Source organism: Staurois parvus, unplaced genomic scaffold (genome assembly GCF_062004578.1).
Source record: "Staurois parvus isolate SC_StPar_1 unplaced genomic scaffold, SC_StPar_1.0 ptg000349l, whole genome shotgun sequence".
In the NCBI taxonomy this organism is placed as follows: domain Eukaryota; kingdom Metazoa; phylum Chordata; class Amphibia; order Anura; family Ranidae; genus Staurois; species Staurois parvus.
This window is the reverse complement of record NW_028318145.1, coordinates 2858424-2876085: the sequence shown is the minus strand read 5'-3', so window position 1 is coordinate 2876085 and position 17662 is coordinate 2858424. Positions and strand designations below refer to the sequence as shown.

At 38.4% G+C, this 17662-nt stretch overlaps 1 protein-coding gene across 7 annotated transcripts in view; it reads left to right on the top strand.

Annotated features, from left to right (window-relative positions):
• POGLUT2 (protein O-glucosyltransferase 2) overlaps window positions 1–17662 on the top strand; it is a 91424-nt gene that overhangs the window by 55967 nt on the left and 17795 nt on the right. For 6 of the 7 annotated variants that reach the window (XR_016313806.1, XR_016313807.1, XM_089684520.1 and 3 more), the window contains exons 7-8: window positions 14260–14469; window positions 16257–16346. Coding sequence is in view for 5 of the 7 variants with exons in the window: in XM_089684520.1 (XP_089540646.1) it covers window positions 14260–14469; window positions 16257–16346 (300 nt within the window). In the remaining 2 variants the exon portion in view is untranslated. Of the gene's footprint in view, window positions 1–14259; window positions 14470–14545; window positions 14669–16256; window positions 16347–17662 lie in introns of those variants that run through there. The other variant, XM_089684524.1, reaches the window with a different exon arrangement.

The window sequence follows — 17662 nt, the reverse complement described above, 5'->3', positions numbered from 1 at the left end:
TTCATGTAGTACTGCCTCGCTCGCATTCCTTTTTATACCTGTAAAATTAAAAGTCCCAGTTTGACTTGAACGCCCCTCAAATAAAATTTTATCCAGCCAATAAAAAAGGGCACCAACACCTGAACTAGTACAAAGCCTGGACCATGTAGAGTCATTCATTAAAATCAAATGCCTTATGTGTATCCATGGTCTGAGGGTATCGTGTTGACATTGTTATTAGTTGCACAGCAAGATTTAAACTCGGTTTGGTCTTAATTAATGTGTGAGCGAATCACACAGTTAAGTCTATGGTCCATAGCTAGTATTTCAACATCTGTGTTAATAAACAAGATAGGCCTGTATGATTCACATAACAAAGGGTCTTTCCTAGGCTTAACTGTTTGAAAATCAGGCACTCCCCACTCTCTATACATGAGACCATGATACCAAAGTCAAACATGCTTAAAGAGTGTGACCAGATTAGGGTTCACTTGACCTTTGAAAATGGCAAACCACTCTAATAAGTATCCATCAAAGCCTGGTATCTTGCATTTAGGGAAGGATGAAATGGCAAGTTCCAACTCCCTAGGGGTGAAGGGGAGAGGATCACTTAATGCCTCTCCTGTATACTGGACCTCAAATTTGTATAAATTACTATAAACATCCCAACATTTTTAAAATACAATAGTGAAAAGGTGAGGCTAGAATATAATGGTCGTAACAAGATGATCAAAGGAAGTTGGTCACAAGTGACAGGGAGAAGGTAAATGTAGTAAATACATTTATCTCCTCCGTTTATACGAATGAAAATGAGGGGTATAATAATCAATACAGTAATGTTAACAGCAGTATATTCAATGTACCCTTGGGGCTGATAGAGACCAGTGTTCAAAAAAGACTATAAAAAATGTGAACAAATCATTAGGACAGGATGGCTAACACCTGAGAATTCTCAAAGAACTTAGCCATGTTATAGCCAGACCATTGTTCCTAACTAATGCAAAAAAAAAAAACAGCAAATGTGGTACCAATATTCAAAAAAATGCCAAGATATATACCTGAAAACTACAGACCAGTCAGTCTAACATCAATAGTATGTAAACTATTGGAAGAAATGATAAGGGGCCATATCCAAATATTTGCTGATGAAAATAGTAGCAGCCAAAATAGTTTTATAAAGAACTGTTTTTGCCAGACCAATGTTTTAACATCCTATGAGGAGGTGAGCTGTAATTTGGCTAGAGGAAGGTCTGTGAACATAGTGTATCTAGATGTCGCATTAATACAATACCCCATTTACAAATTAAGGTATTTTGGTATTGATAATATGGTATGCACCTGGATATAAAACTGTTTCCAGTCGCATGTCTAGAGAGTAGTGATTAATGGCATATTTTGTGAATGGTTTGGAGTTGGAAGTGGGCCCCAGGTCCCTGTCCTGGGGCAAATTCTGTTTAACTTGTTCACAAACGATATAGGATAAGTTGAAATAAATAGTTCAAATAAGCAAGGCAATAACTGCACAACAGAATATAGCAATTTTACAAGAAGACCTAGTTAAAATAAAGGGGTGGGAAGTTGTATGGCAGATGAGGTTCAATATAGAAAAATGTAAGGTAGTGCACTTGAGGGAGAACCTCCAGAGGAATCATGGATGGAAAAGGATCTGTGGGTCTTAGTAAATGACAGACTAGGCAATAGCATGCAATGCCAAGCTGCAGCAAGTAAGGCCAGCAGACAATTAGCATGCATTAAAAAGGGTATTACTCAAGAGATAAAACTATTATTCTTTCACTTTACAAAACTCTAGTTCAACCACATCTTGAGTTTGTTGTCCAGTTCTAGCCAAAAATCCTCAGGAAGGATGTGCATGAACTGGAGAGAGCCCAGAGAAGGGCAACAAAGCTAAACAAGGGGCTGGAGGGCCTCAATTATTAGGAATGACTACAAACATTAAACTTGTATTCCCCAGAGAATAGACACTTAAGAGGGAATATGATCGCAATATACAAATCTCTAAATGATGACTGTAGCATTGGGAAAAAACTGTGTAATCTTAGGTCTCTAAAAAAAAAACTTGTGGCCACACAGTGAAGATGGATGAGAAGCGATTCAATCTTAAACTGCTTAAGGATGTTGATCTCCCTCCTTCCATAGTTGGTGGTGTCAGTGGAGAGTGTAGATACTGTATGTTCAAAAAACTATTAGATGTGTTTCTTAGTGAGCACAATGTACAGGGATATGGAAAACAGCAGACACACACACTCTCACGTTGAACTGGATAGACCAGTGTCTTTATTCAACCTTACCAGCCACTGTGTGTAACTATAAAAATTTGAGAAGGCCGTCAGGATGGCTTTTGTGCCATATTGTATCTGATGGTGTGCATCATAAATTCTGTTACTAGTGTATGGGCTGAACTAGATATGCTAGCAGAGGTCCATTCTTGTCACCGGACTCAAAAATATGATGTGCTTGATAGGCCCCTTTCACACACGTGGATCGTTTTTTATTTATCCTTTGATGGATGAAAAATGGAGATCAATGCACCTCTATGGAAAAACGGATTTAAACGAATGATCATCCATTTACTTTCACTTACATCTACATCGTCAAGTGGTTATGTAGCACAAAATGAAAGATGAGTCTGGCAGTAGCAAAAGGAATGAAGAAAATTAAAGGAGATTTATCATGACTCCACTGTGTCAGGGGCATTAACAAGGCCAAGGATCTAGACAGTCCTAATACTGAAGTTCTGAGTAGTTATTAGCACAGAGAATGATGTGATACCAAGGTCCATTATCTTCGTGCACTACAACAGGAACGAGGACTTAACTTAAACTTAAGAACAACATAGTCCCCAGTGTGTCAGGTAGTTAGGAGTTTCAGGTCTCAGTGACCTCTGCCTATGAAAATATTAGTAGTACACAGATATCCACTGGAATGTATACGAACCCAAAAGGGAATCCAGGAGGGACATTCAAAGGCAAAAGTACCAGTCAGAAGGACCACAGTGATCTAGGACATAATGCCACCTTATAGTTGTAGGAGCAAAAAAGTAAGAGGAGCATAAAAGATCAGTAAACATATACAGTTGTGTTCAAAATAATAGCAGACAGACATCACTAACCTGATCAATCACTGTTTTTGGTAGAAATGATATTTCTACATGGCAAATAATTTACTAGCAGGTGTAGTAGAGTAATAGAAATCCAACAGACCCAACGGTCATGACATGCATGCTGCTGATTCTGTGGAATTGAATCACTAATTGAAAGGGGCATGTTCAAAAAAATAGCAGTGTGGAGTTCTATAAGTGAGGTCATTCATTCTTTGAAAAACAGGTGGCGATTATTGCCCTTATTTAAGGAAGGAAGGCAGCAAATGTTGTACATGCTGGTTACAGTGGATTTCTCTCTGAAATTCTGAGGAAAATGGGTCGTTCCAGACATTGTTCAGAAGAACAGCGTACCTTGATTAAAAAGTTGATTGGAGAGGGGAAAACATATAAAAAAGTGCAGAAAATGATAGGCTGCTCAGCTAAAATGATCGCAAATGCTTTAAAATGGCAACCAAAACCTGAAAGACGTGGAAGAAAGCAAAAAACTACCATTCAAATGGATAGAAGAATAGCCAAAATGGCAAGAACTCAGCCAACAATCAGCTCCAGGAAGATCAAAGAAAGTCTAAAGTTACCTGTGAGTTCTGTTACAATTAGAAGACGCCTATGTGAAGCCAAGCTATCTGCAAGAAGCCCCCGCAAAGTCCCACTGTTGAAAAAATGTGCTGAAGAGGCTACAATTTGCCAAAGAGCACATTGACTGGCCTAAAGAGAAATGGCGCAACATTTTGTGGACTGATGAAAGTAAGATTGTTCTTTTTGGGTCTAGTGGCTGGAGACAGTTTGTCAGACGACCCCCAAACACTGAATTCAAGCCACAGTACACTGTGAAGACAGTGAAGCATGGTTGCGCAAGCATCATGATATGGGGATGTTTCTCATACTACGGTGTTGGGCCTATTTATCGCATACCAGGGATCATGGATCAGTTTGAATACATCAGAATACTTGAAGAGGTCATGCTTATGCTGAAGAGGAAATGCCCTTGAAATGGGTGTTCCAACAAGACAACGACCCCAAACACACCAGTAAACATGCAACATCTTGGTTCCAGACCAACAAGATTGACGTTATGGAGTGGCCAGCCCAATCCCCGGATCTTAATCCAATAGACAACTTGTGGGGTGACATCAAAAATGCAGTTTCTGAGGCAAAACCAAGAAAGAGAGAAGAACTGTGGAATGTAGTCCAATCATCCTGGGCTGGAATACCTGTTCACAGGTGCCAGAAGTTGGTTGACTCCATGCAACACAGATGTACAGCAGTTCTCAGAAACAGTGCTTATACAACTAAATATTAATTAAGTGATTCAAAGGAAAGCAAAATCTTCAAAAATTTTTCAGTTTATATAGTGAATATTTGAGTTTGTAAAGAATACAAACACTGCTATTTTTTTGAACAGTCTAATATTCACTTTTCTTCAATTTTCTTAGAGGAACAACACAAATTGGATATATTTTTCTTCATGTTTTGATTTGGAATAGAATGTGTAGTGTTCCCAATGCATTTGTGTGTATGGAAATAAAAGCTATTAGAAGGATTTTGAGCTTTATTCACTTTTTTCAACACACTGCTATTATTTTGAACACAACTGTGTGTGTGTGTGTATATATATATATATATATATATTTATTTTTTTGTCTAATCCCTTTATATATATATATATATATATATATATATATATATATATATATATAGGGGTTAGACAAAAAAATGATCCTCTAAAGATTGAGATTGATCTCTGCAGTCACTTGTGCAGCAGATGTTTTCTTATTCTGTGTCACAATTCTGCGCAATGTCCTTTTGTCTTTTTCGCTCAGTTGACCATGCTGACCGCGCTTATGCCTATCAGACAATGTTCTTCCAGAAACTGTACGTATATGCCGTCATAACGTTTGATACTGTACCTTGCGACACAGCAAATAAATTGGCAACTTCAGTCACCGGCTAAGCGGGCACCAACAATTTGCCCTATTTGAAGCTCAGTAAGTTCTGACATGACTCCGTATTACTAGCAGCGCACACAGTGAATGACATATTTACACAGTTAGTCTGGTTGAAAAAAGACACAAGTCCGTCTAGTTCAACGAATAAAAAGGAAAAAAAAATTAAGAAAAGTTAAGGAAAGTGACGAAAGTGAAGCTTCTCACCTGTTAGCAGGTGTCTCATCACACAGCAGAAGCAAAAGAATGTTACATCACTTCCGCTTTCAAGGTGAAACATGTTGTCACTTTCACACCTGCAAATCATATAGCGTTTCCATTTTTTTGTCTAACCTCTGTAAAGCTAGTGAATGGAAAGTTACTAACAACAGGGTAACATTAATTCTGGCTTGCGGTTCCTACAACCAGTAAGTCGCCTCTTGTGTTGATATAAAGAAATGAATTTCCCTCCATCTACAATTCATAATTTAGCAGGGTAGAGCATGCTATTGCTTATATTCTGATCATGGAGCTTATTCTTGACAGTGGTAAAGGCAGACATCTGTTTTTGAGTGGCAGCAGAAATATCAGGGTAAAGAGTGATAGTATTGTTTTTATAACACATCTTCTGCAAGCATTTGACCTTAGCAAAAATAGTAACTTTCTCTCTAAAATAGAGGTGCCCTTGATGAAGGAGCCCACAGAATGATCCTACAGGCCTGTTTAATTGCAAAGAGTTTAGAGAAGGATTGCTCACCCATGATATCTCTAAACCAGTTATTAATAAAGAACTCAGGATTCCACCCCTCTGCACTCTCAGAAAATCTCAGTAGCTGAATATTATCTTCACCATGAGCAATCCCCCTAAATCACTTGATTTAACAACACAGTCTGTAATCTCTTGTTTGAAAGTAATGAGTCTGCAGTCAAGGAGTGAGCAAAGTCCTCCAGAATGGTAATTATATTTTCTGCCTCCCCCTGACTTTATATAAATTGCATTTCAGCCAAAAGATGTCCACCAATACAGTTTTAATCTATCATGTCAGTGATGACTAATGATGTTTTATGGCCTTCATAATTAGTGATAAGGAGGGGTAAACATGTTTGTGGGTGCATTTGGGATACAGTTACCTTCAGTCTCCCCTGAGTCCAGAATCTCCAGTGTCCCAGGTGAGGATTGGGTTGAAAACTGCTCCGCTTGTGATGGGAGAGGCTCAGGATCATCAGACAATATGGCGGCAGTGCCATCATGCCTCTTTTCCCTGATAAATTTAGTCAGTTTCTCAGCCAGCCCATGGGCTCTGTTCTGCCTGATCTTCACCATAATGATGACAGGGAAAGACAGCACAAGGCAGGGAGGCACAGCAGCAGTTGATTCCCAGTATCGCTGGATAGATGCGGCAAATGGCTATGGAGCTCTCTCAGAGCTGTGCTGCCAACTTAATGGTAAGCCATGACCCCCAAGTGGCATTTAATGCATATATTTATATATGTGTCTCTTTCTAATAACTCTAGATATTAGTGCTTATTTTCCAGCCTGCTAGAGGTAGATTACTATTGCACTTTCACTTTTCACTGTTTTCATATATACTATCCATTAATCTTCTTTCATTTGAAAACTATGAATGCTTATGAGAAGTATTGATGTCCAGCCTTAAAGATTAGTTTTCATTCTCAAAATATAATTGGATAAGCACCCGGAAAGTTAACAAAACCACTTTTTTACATTAGAATAGTCCATTTTGCAGGCAGGAAAGATAAATCTGTTGCATTCTTGCCATTTGTTCATGAGCTACCTATGGAAAGATCCTGTTTAGTTAGGGTGTAGAGGCCGCTCACTTTGTAAAGGGTGATGATAGTATATATATATAATCTCAGTCAGGTCCATAAATATTGGAACATCGACACAATTCGAACATTTTTGGTTCTATACACCACCACAATGGATTTGAAATGTCTGTTAAGTTATATTGTCTGCTAGAGTCATTCCAGTTCTTATTTAAAGGAAACCTTTGAAATAAATATGGAGTCTGCCATTAAGTCTCATTCGCACAGGTGTACCATGTACCATGACACTACCACCACCATGCTTCACTGATGAGGTGGTATGCTTAGGATCATGAGCAGTTCCTTTCCTTCTCTATACTCTTCTCTTCCCATCACTCTGGTACAAATTGATCTTGGTCTCATCTGTCCACAGGATGTTGTTCCAGAACTGTGAAGGCTTTTTTAGATGTCGTTTGGCAAACTCTAATCTGGCCTTCCTGTTTTTGAGGCTCACCAATGGTTTACATCTTGTGGTGAACCCTCTGTATTCACTCTGGTGAAGTCTTCTCTTGATTGTTGACTTTGACACACATACACCTACCTCCTGGAGAGTGTTCTTGATCTGGCCAACTGTTGTGAAGGGTATTTTGTTCACCAAGGAAAGAATTCTTCGGTCATCCTCCACAGTTGTTTTCCGTGGTGTTCCGGGTCTTTTAGTGTTGCTGAGCTCACAGGTGCGTTCCTTCTTTTTAAGAATGTTCCAAACAGTTGTTTTGGCCACGCCTAATGTTTTTCCTATCTCTCTGATGGGTTTGTTTTGTTTTTTCAGCCTAATGATGGCTTGCTTCACTGATAGTGACAGCTCTTTGGATCTGATCTTGAGATTTGACAGCAACAGTTTCCAAATGCAAATAGCACACTTGAAATGAACTCTGGACCTTTTATCTGCTCATTGTAATTGGGATAATGAGGGAATAACACACACCTGGCCATGGAACAGCTGAGAAGCCAATTGTCCCATTACTTTTGGTCCCTTAACAAGTGGGAGGCACATATGCAAACTGTTGTAATTCCTACACCGTTCACCTGATTTGGATGTAAATACCCTCAAATTAAAGCTGGCAGTCTGCAGTTAAAGCACATCTTGTTTGTTTCATTTCAAATCCATTGTGGTGGTGTAAAGAGCCAAAAATGTTAGAATTGTGTCGATGTCCCAATATTTATGGACCTGACTGTACATGGTCAGTGTTTATAGAGCTTTTTTGCACCCTTTCTCTTGAGAATTCTCAAATGTTATCTAGACACTTATTATCTCATGCTATATCTGTAGTTTTTTATATCTGAGGTGAGTTTATTATCTTTATTGGACTAATAAAACTTTGCTGCGTAATCTGATAATGCAAAATTTGCTTACTGTAAAAAGATTGCTATCTTAATAGAGATACAGTATAATAATCAGATTTGCAATTCATGATAGGCGAAAGGACACGTGAAATGTGCAGGATATGGCTTTGTGTTTCACTTGCACAATGGAGACTTTGGTCAGCAGTGAACAGTTTTATTAAGAGAACACATTGACATACATAAGTGATGGCAACCAGAGTAAACATGAACATTTTACAAATATTCACCCTCTACGTTATTTTGAAAGACTAGAAATGTAAAGGTTAGGTTAGGTTTTTATTATTGTTTTAAACCATAAATGATCCTGTTTGATACTTGAATTAATAGTAAACCATTGTCTATTTTTTCTGTATTGTGCACCCATCTCTGCTGTTAGATAAGAATAAATGCAGAAAGTCCTTCATTATCGTTCTTTGCAGGGAAATCTGAAATAGTACATCTATAGACTTTAATGCATAGTGTATCTAAAGCCATAATGTTTTAAAAAATTCTCTACCTTCTTCTTTATCAGTCAGACAGACAGCAAAAAGGAAATCCAACATTCTACAGTAGTCACTGGAACAGGCTGCTAGGGGAAATCTTTCAATGGGTCTACCACAAGATTAAAGAACAGCTACATAATCTAATGAATGTAGGATAATATTTAAAATATAGAGCTGTTGAAATCAATTAATATAATTAGTTAACACATTTTCTTGCAGTTGCAGCTAATATGAAGTCTTGTGTCTAGTGGAAACTCATACAGAGAAAAATATATAGGTTTTCATTGCTGACTATACCTTCTGAAAATGTTAGTTGCCTGTTGTCAATTGTTTCAATACTTTCTGTGACTGGTTTGAAATAACTATGCTGCTAAAGAGTTCTGCCTTACTCTTATTAGACTTTTCAGAAGCAGAACAGTTAGGCCTCATTCACATGGGCATACCTAACCATACAGTTGTGCAAAGGGCTGTCTTTGCTTGCACATGATGTACAGGTATTTCAGGCAGTCCCATTCATGTCTGTCGTGATGCAGTGGCTGCAAAGACAAGGCTGCTGGTCTCAATCTAACAGCTGTTTAGATGCATGTCCCCCAATGCAGATGATGTGGGGGGGAGGATTTACTAAAACTGGAGCAATCTGGTGCAGCTGTGCATGGAAGCCAATAAGCTTCTAACTTCAGCTTGTTCAATTAAACTTTGACAATAAAACCTGGAAGCTGATTGGTTTCTGTGCATATTTGCACCAGATTTTGCACTTGAGTTTTAGTAAATCTCCCCCAGAGTGTTCAGAGGCACCCACATTGTAGTCAGATTATGAGCAGCGGCTGTGTCTGCGCAGCTCATGCATCCCAGCAGACATGAATGGGACTGACTACACGGATGCACAGGACAACTGTGCAGGCAGACGGCCCTTCGTATATGTGTACGCATAGGTACACCTGTGCGAATGAGACTTAATGGCAGACTCCATATTTATTTCAAAGGTTTCCTTTAAATAAGAACTGGAATGACTCTAGCAGACAATAGAACTTAACAGACAACCTTGTGAACAAATAGTAAGATAAATACATTGGCTAAATTTGGCTGTGCTTGTTGATATTGTTTCTCCAGAATATGTGCAGCAACTTTAATAAGAATGTATAGGGTACTTTAAAGAAAGAAAACAAAACTGCTGTCAAATGCCTTTGGCGAGTTTTGATAAGCTCAATATCCAGAGTCAAAAATTGTAAATCTCTAAAGATGTGGTTTGATACTTTTGTTTAAGCAAGCCTCCACATCTTCTTAGCGGTCATAAACTGAAATAGAGGATAATACCAGTGCAGGCTTGTTTAATTATGAGCAAAGCGCGGAACGCAGTTATGGAGGGAAGAGCATTTGATGTAGACACGGTTGCCAAAGCTTGTTTGACATTTCATGCTGACTTCTCCTTGAGAGCATCCTTTCGCCACAGCTACTCATTGTTGAAAAGTTCTGAGGTCATCGACCTTTTTATAAGCATTTTAAACACAAACTCCAGAATCACTAAACAAAACTTGTCTCCTTTTCCCCAAGCCATAAATCTAAATTGTTTCTTGGAAACGAAAAGAAACGTTTACCCTTCCTTGAAGCAACACATAATTCCATTTTATGTTGTCAAAGCAGAGTTTGCTGACGTTTATAGATCAATATAGTTTTCTTCAGTGAAAATGCTTTAAGCTGTGTCATAATAGAAAAGATTGGTATGGGGAATATGTGCCTAGCCTGTGCTCGTACATCATTTTATCTGTCTGTGAATCTGCCGCAGCTCAAGTGACTGTTGATGATGTTCAGGCTAAATGACTTTTTATGGGCAGCAGACTCTGAGTATCTTTTGTGACATTGAATGGGATTATTATTACCACTGCCATGTCTGGAGTGCCAGTTCATCAGTGTTGCAATCAGCTGTGCTAGAAAATTAACTATATAAAATCCAATTCATTTGCAATTAAGCAGAACTCATTTCTATGTTGATTAAATTACCATCTGAACATTGTTGTCCTTAGGATGCATACTGTTTAGTCATGATGCTATCAAGAGTTACAGGTACTTCAAGCTGTGATGCCAACGCTTTGGTAGCAGTTAAGAGCTCTGTTTATGCTGGTGTCATTTAGGCTGGGCTATAAAAAGTATCGCCCAAATTTCAGCTCTAATTTGCGTGCTGAGATATTGTACAACAGTCTACCAAGTCTATGGAAAAGAAGAACTTTTCAAACTATCAAGCTTAGTCAGTAAGTCAGTACACTGATAAGTGAAGATGTGCACTGTTATAAACCATTATGAGGCTGTAATTGGCTGGCAGTTAGGAGGTTATTTTTAATCTCTTGTTTTAATGTTTTTTTACCATTACAAAACATTGTTTGACATTATTTGTATTATCTTTGCTCTATACCTGTAATAAGGTTTAAAACGTACATTTGTTAATGATTAGATAACACAGTTATATTAATACACTGGTATTTAACCAATACAAACCTGTTTTTCTGTTAAATCGGTGATATGTATTAGGTCCAATGTAAAAGACAGGTCCTAGGATTAGCTTGCTGAATTGGAGGTGGTTTTAATTAGTCCAAAGTCAAGGCATAAAGGATGGCAAGTTTAAAATCAGATCTGGACATGTTTCACACCTAAAGGTGCTTAGTATGGCACCTACAGTCCTAATCAAGAGCCTCCAGAAACAGAGATGGCTTCAGATTTCTCTTTCAATTAATTTTAATGGAAAAGTTTAAGCAGTACAATATGTAACGTTGATCAGGTATACAAATAAAAGTGTAATATCAGCTACTTACTAGTTAATAGCAATCTTACATCAGGTAGTGAAGTTATAGCTAGTTAGCTGTGCTGTGATGTGGCTCTGTAGCTTACGTATGTATTTGCAAATGTGTGCTAACCAAACCCCTGTTTTAACTCATACTGTTAGGCAGGTTAATTTGGTTTGTTTGCAAGCTGCTGGCAAGTTGAGCTGGGAACTTTTCTGTTTTGTTGTTTGACATGCGTCACCTGTCCATGTGTTCCTTGCTGTGAAGGCCAGTTCTAGACTGGGGCAGTGGCCATTTTTTTGTAAGGGTATGGTAGTAACAAGAAATATACAGCTAAAATTAAAAAACTTTTTTTTACTATTTTGGGCCAGTTTTCTTTTGATAATAATAATAAAAAAAAAATAACAGGAGACACCCATTACCTTTTACCACCAAATGAAAGCCCGATTTGTCCTGAAAAAAAACAAGGTATAATCCACCTAGATGCACAAAGTAGTTGCGATGATATGTACAGTTTTACTAACACGTCAATGTTGCAAAATTGTGCTTAGGCATTAACATTGGTTTTACACTTGGATGCAAAGGGTGTAAGTAGCATGTATAGAAGGGGAGGTCCCCTCTTTGTTGCTACACAGAAAGGTATTTAGCAGGGACCACTTATAGTTTATAGTGAAACTCCCTTATTCTTAAACCAGTGTGCATTTGCAATAAAATTCCAGAAGTGGGCTGTGCAAGATGTAAATACTTAAAGGATAAGTTCATCTTTGGGAACATGTTACATGTTCCACCCATTTTTAGGGTGGAACATGTAACATGTTCTCATAGCCAAAGCCACGCCCGCCATCCGCCTCCCTCTGACAGATACTTCGGGGAGAAGTCTCCCCTTACTATCTGTCAGATTTGAAAACACGGCCGCGTAATTAATTCACTCGTGAATGAATGAACTGCAAGTCCCAGCAGCATTAGCGGCTGTGGGCTTGTAGTTTTCAATGAACTACCATGGTGCTGTGGAGCGCTGTGGTAGCTCATTGAAGCTTCCTGTTCAGAATATCTGCTTGTTCTTACATCCCATATGGCAAACAGATATTCTGACAGGTCTGCAGGATAGCTGCATGGCATCAACGATCTGCTGATCGCTGGTTCAATGCTTTCCAGGCTCATTTGGACAAAAATAATAAATGCACATTTTTTACCTGCAAAAAAATGTGCATTTATTATTTTTGTCCAAAAGGTGAACTTACCTTTTAATTGTAGTATTTGTTTTGATGCTGTGTCTTTGCTAATGAAGCATTGACTTTTTCATGTTTTTATCCTGAAGAGGTGATACAGTTTTAGGTTAGGTTCACATATGTGCGGGTGGTGCCGCTACGGATCCGCACAAAAATCCGTGCAGCCGCACCACCCACACAGAAGAATGTGGACCTGCTGGTGAGTGCCATTAATTCTAATGGCATGCCGCCCGCACTGGAAATCGCAACCGTACTGGGATCTGAGATTCCCATGCGGGCTGCAGTTTCCAAAGACGTGCAGGGACTTCTTCCCTGCGTGTCCTGGGGCACAGGAGTCCATTCAAATGAATGGGCTCTTGTGCCCACGCAAAACGCGGCCCACAGAAACGCACATATGTGAACCAGGGCTAAAAGCTCTCTTATGACAGAGGCAGCTATTTCTAAGAATATCTTGTGGTATTTTTACACAAGCCCTACCCTTTAAAGGACATTTTTAACATGCAATAAACTGTTAGTGAAACATTACGAAGACCTATAACCTTCTCCTTTGTACTGCACAAGGACAGGCATGGTGCAAGTTTATCTAAATTATTACTGTTACACTTGCCTTGTACTATATGTAGATAAACTGTATTTATTCAGAATATGTATTCAGTAATGGTTCAGAAGGCCACAGGAATAGGTGTTCCCTATCGGGAGTATATAGCAAGTTTGGTCATCAAACCTTTGTGCTGTTATCTTTACTTATTTACAAAATGTCTGGATGGGAACATGTATGGTGATCCTCCTGACACTAACAAAAGCATGCTGGAGGATTGTATTGGTTCTCAGAGTGACGATACATTTTCAGGGTTTATAGATGCAGAGGTAGATGAACTGGCTTTCTTAAAACTTCATAAAACAATGGGCCCTGATGTTATTCTTCCCAGAAATCTAGGAAAAGCTCCATTAGCTGATGTGTTTAATCAATCTTTTCTAATATGAGACATTCCCCTTGTCTGGAGGACAGCCGAAATTATACCCAGCCACAAGAAGGGAGAAAGGAAAAAGCTGGCAACTAGAGGCCAGTGAGTTTACCATCTGTTGTAGTAAAATGAATGGAATCATTTAGAAAAAGATCAGTGATCATTTAAAACACACAGCTTGCTGGACCCCAAAAAACATGACTTTACTGAGAGCAGATCATGTCAGACTAATCCAATATATTTTTTGACTATATTACAAGTGTTTTGAACCACAACAATACTGTGGATCTTGATTTCTGCAAAGCATTTACTGGTAATACTGTTTCACATAATGATCTCGTAAGAAAGTTATAAATGCTAGGGCTTATTCTTTGGGTGGTTCAGTGGATATAAAGTTTGCTAAAGGATAGATATCAAAATGAGGTTGTAAATGAGGCTTATTTGGAACAGAGACCAGTCATAAATAATTGTACAGTATTTATAAAAGAGCAGTCTTGTCTTGGACAGGAAATGATTTAGGACTACAGAGAATTTCCACCTTATCTTTATTAGATGAATTAAAGTATATGAAAAAAAAATTGCCAAAGTTTAATTTTTTAATTTTATTTTATTTTAGTACAAATATCAAATCCTTATTGATGGAACTGTGGCAGCATACAGAATGCCATACCTCCTTGCTGGGAATAGTGTGATCCTTAAGCAGGATTCCATATATTATGAACACTTCTACAGTGAGCTCCAACCCTGGAAACATTATGTGCCTTTTAGAAAAGACCTTAGTGATTTACTTGAGAAGATCAAGTGGGTCAAAGATCATGATATTGAGGTAAACATACATGCATCTTCAAAATGTTCTTATTATTTATGTATTTTAATGCTTATACAGATGTTTCTGTTTATAGGTAACGGCTATGCGCAAACATGGAGGCAGACATATTTCTCAGTACATACAGTATGTAGGCTGTGCATCTTTAGTACTGTTGCAAAAGGGTTATGCATGTTGTGTATGAACGTTCCTTTCTCAGTGCAGCCCAGAATGAATGAAAACAATACATACAAAAGATAACATATCCTATTGTCTTGCTAAATGTTCACTAAGCATTCTGACTGAAGTTTTCAGACCTGCAGATAGCCACTAGGAGGTTCTTTTATTCTGGATATAAAAATGTGCTTGTTAAAATATGGAATAGCAAGCAAGGAGTATGTGAAAATAATACATTTTCCATTATTTCTGTAAATACTACATTACTTTTCCTTTTCTACACTGTCATCCTGCCCATGCCAGGCAAAGTGACATTGTCTTTGTGAAGGCTTTGACCCACTTTTACTCCCCTTACAAGCATTTCCCCACCTTTTCCTGCTCTTCTGCAGTTAGTAACAATAACAGGTACTTTCAGGAATGGAGGAACATGCGACCTCCTCCCCTATGACAGTGCTAAGGGCTAACAGCCAATGATTAGACCTGAGCACTATCACATGACCATGGGAGTGAAATCATCACTGCCACGTGCATTTTAGTGCCAGATACTTAGGAAGAAGAAGCAATGAGCGATCGCTAGTAAGGAGAGTATAGGGGGTCAGGGAGATCTCCTTTTCAGAGACACTGGGGTAGATTTACTAAAACTGGAGCACTCAGAATCTGGTGCAGCTGTGCATGGTAGCCAATCAGCATCTAAAAGCAAATTGGTTTCTATGCAGAGCTGCTCCAGATTTTGCACTCACCAGTTTTAGTAAATAACCCCCTGTCACTTTTTCCTCTAAGGCAAGCAATGCAAGTTGCATCATAACAAAGCTTAATTTTTTACCTTTTAACCATTTCATGTAATCAGCTTGATATTGGTCCCAAAACTAGTATATCAATGTTGAGTGGTTGCTGGCAAGTTAAAGCTGAACTCCAAACAGATATAAGAACACAGTTTGAGTTACACATCAATTGAAATTACATACAACTAGTATAATATTCTGCCCATTAGCCTGCCCAGTCAGGATTCTTTTATTTTGCAAAGTACATATATGAACATGCCTACAAAGGGCAGACCAGAGACATGATTGCATCAATGTATTGTTGATGCTTCATTATCCAGTCACAGGCTGAATTGGGTCCTGGACTAGGCTGTATTGCTTAACTTCAGTGTACTCTGTTGAAAGATCCAGAACATGGCTATGCTGTCTGGCAGGATGCCTGGATTACAATGCTGGTTAAGAAGAAAATTAAACTTTCTTTGGCAGGTAGCAAATTCAAGTGTCAGAGTATGACATGAGATTCTCATAATGGCAAATATATAACTTTGGAGTCTAGTTGTAAGAGCAGCTCCTTCATTATGTCATGTATGTATAGTTTTTAGGAAATGGGTGGAGAGGCATTCTACTAAAGAGAAGTTTAACCCTTACAGTTTCAGAGAGATAAAAAGCCAGCTAGTAGTCCAACCCCTTTCTTGATAGCCAAACTCCTTCTTAGCACCCAAACTTTGGGTTGAACCGCTGTATATACTAAGATACTGATGCAAATAGAATGATAAATCCAGCATTTTGCTCTAGTAATTGTGTAAAAGAACATGTAGTTGTGTTTGGCTTATGGCCATATAACAGATCATACATATTTTTATTTTACAGGCCAAAAAAATTGCACAAGCAGGACAGGAATTTGCAAGGAATAATCTAATGGGAGAACATATTTTCTGTTATTATTTTAAGCTTTTTCAGGTATGTACATTCATTATAATAAACTGTATACATTTGAAATGTGAAAAATTCTGTAATCAATAAGCACTGGAAAGAGTCAAAATGATATACTTACCTTGTTTTTTTTTTCTGGCTCGAGGTGTGACAGAAGAAAGCTTTACAGCAAACCTGCTACTCATAGTATCTATTTCTGGTTCACACCCGATGCAGTCCAGTGCTTTTTTTACTGCATCAAAAATGCATGTACAGTGTTTTCCTTGTATTCCAAAGGCCATAGTTCACACATGTACACTCCAGTGCAAGAATTGTTCAAGTGCACAGAATTGTACTGGAACATGGCAAAACACATCAAAAATGCACCAGAATGGAGTGTGGTGTGAACTGTAAGCAAAAACTCATCCAAAATGCATCTGGAATGTGTTTTTGTGGTGTGAACTGGCTTTAAAATATGGTATTTGGTCATGCAAAGTTCATCTTGTGCCATTTGTTACTCTGTACTGCATTTAAAGGATAAGTTCACCTTTAACATGTTACACCCGTATTCATGTAACATGTTACTGGTGCAGCAGCCCCTGCACCCCCAAAACCTGGCCATGAGGGCTACGCTCACCCAGCCATGTCATTCATTCACAGGGATCTTCAACTACAACTACCATCAGCCATTGTGTCTGACAGCTTGCAGTTCTCAATAAATTACCAGGGTGCTGATGAGCACTCTAAGTAGATCCTTGAGTTTTCCTGTCATTCATTAACTGTCTGCCTGTACCAGCTATGAGCAGACAGATACACTAACAGTCTGCAGGAGCCTTCCATTGCACCTGTGATCTGCTGATTGTGGGTGCAATGCTTTACAGGCTCCTAATGAAAAAAAAATAAAGAAATGCACATTTTTTACCTACAAGACGTGCAATTTTTATTTTTAATAAAATGAACTTGTCTTTTAAAAAATGCGATGTATTGCCCATGGCAGGTAGTCATATTTTTCTTTAGACACTGAAGGGGTTATTTACTAAAAAGGGAGTCTGCAAAATCTGGTGCAGCTCTGCATAGAAACCAATCAGCTTTCAGGTTTTATTGCCATAGTTTAACTGAACAAGCTGAAGTTAGAAGCTGATTGGCTACCATGCACAGCTTCACCAGATTCTGAGTGCACCAGTTTTATTAACTCTTCCCTTATGATACAAGAGGCATAGAGTGACCTAACTAAATGCTGCACCCAAGAACAAAAATAATTTATATTGAATCGTATTTTATCTGGCAGTGTGAAGAGCCGTGACAATGTGCAATATGCAGCAACCTGTAAAACTATCATACTGTGTATGTGATGATTTCTGTAT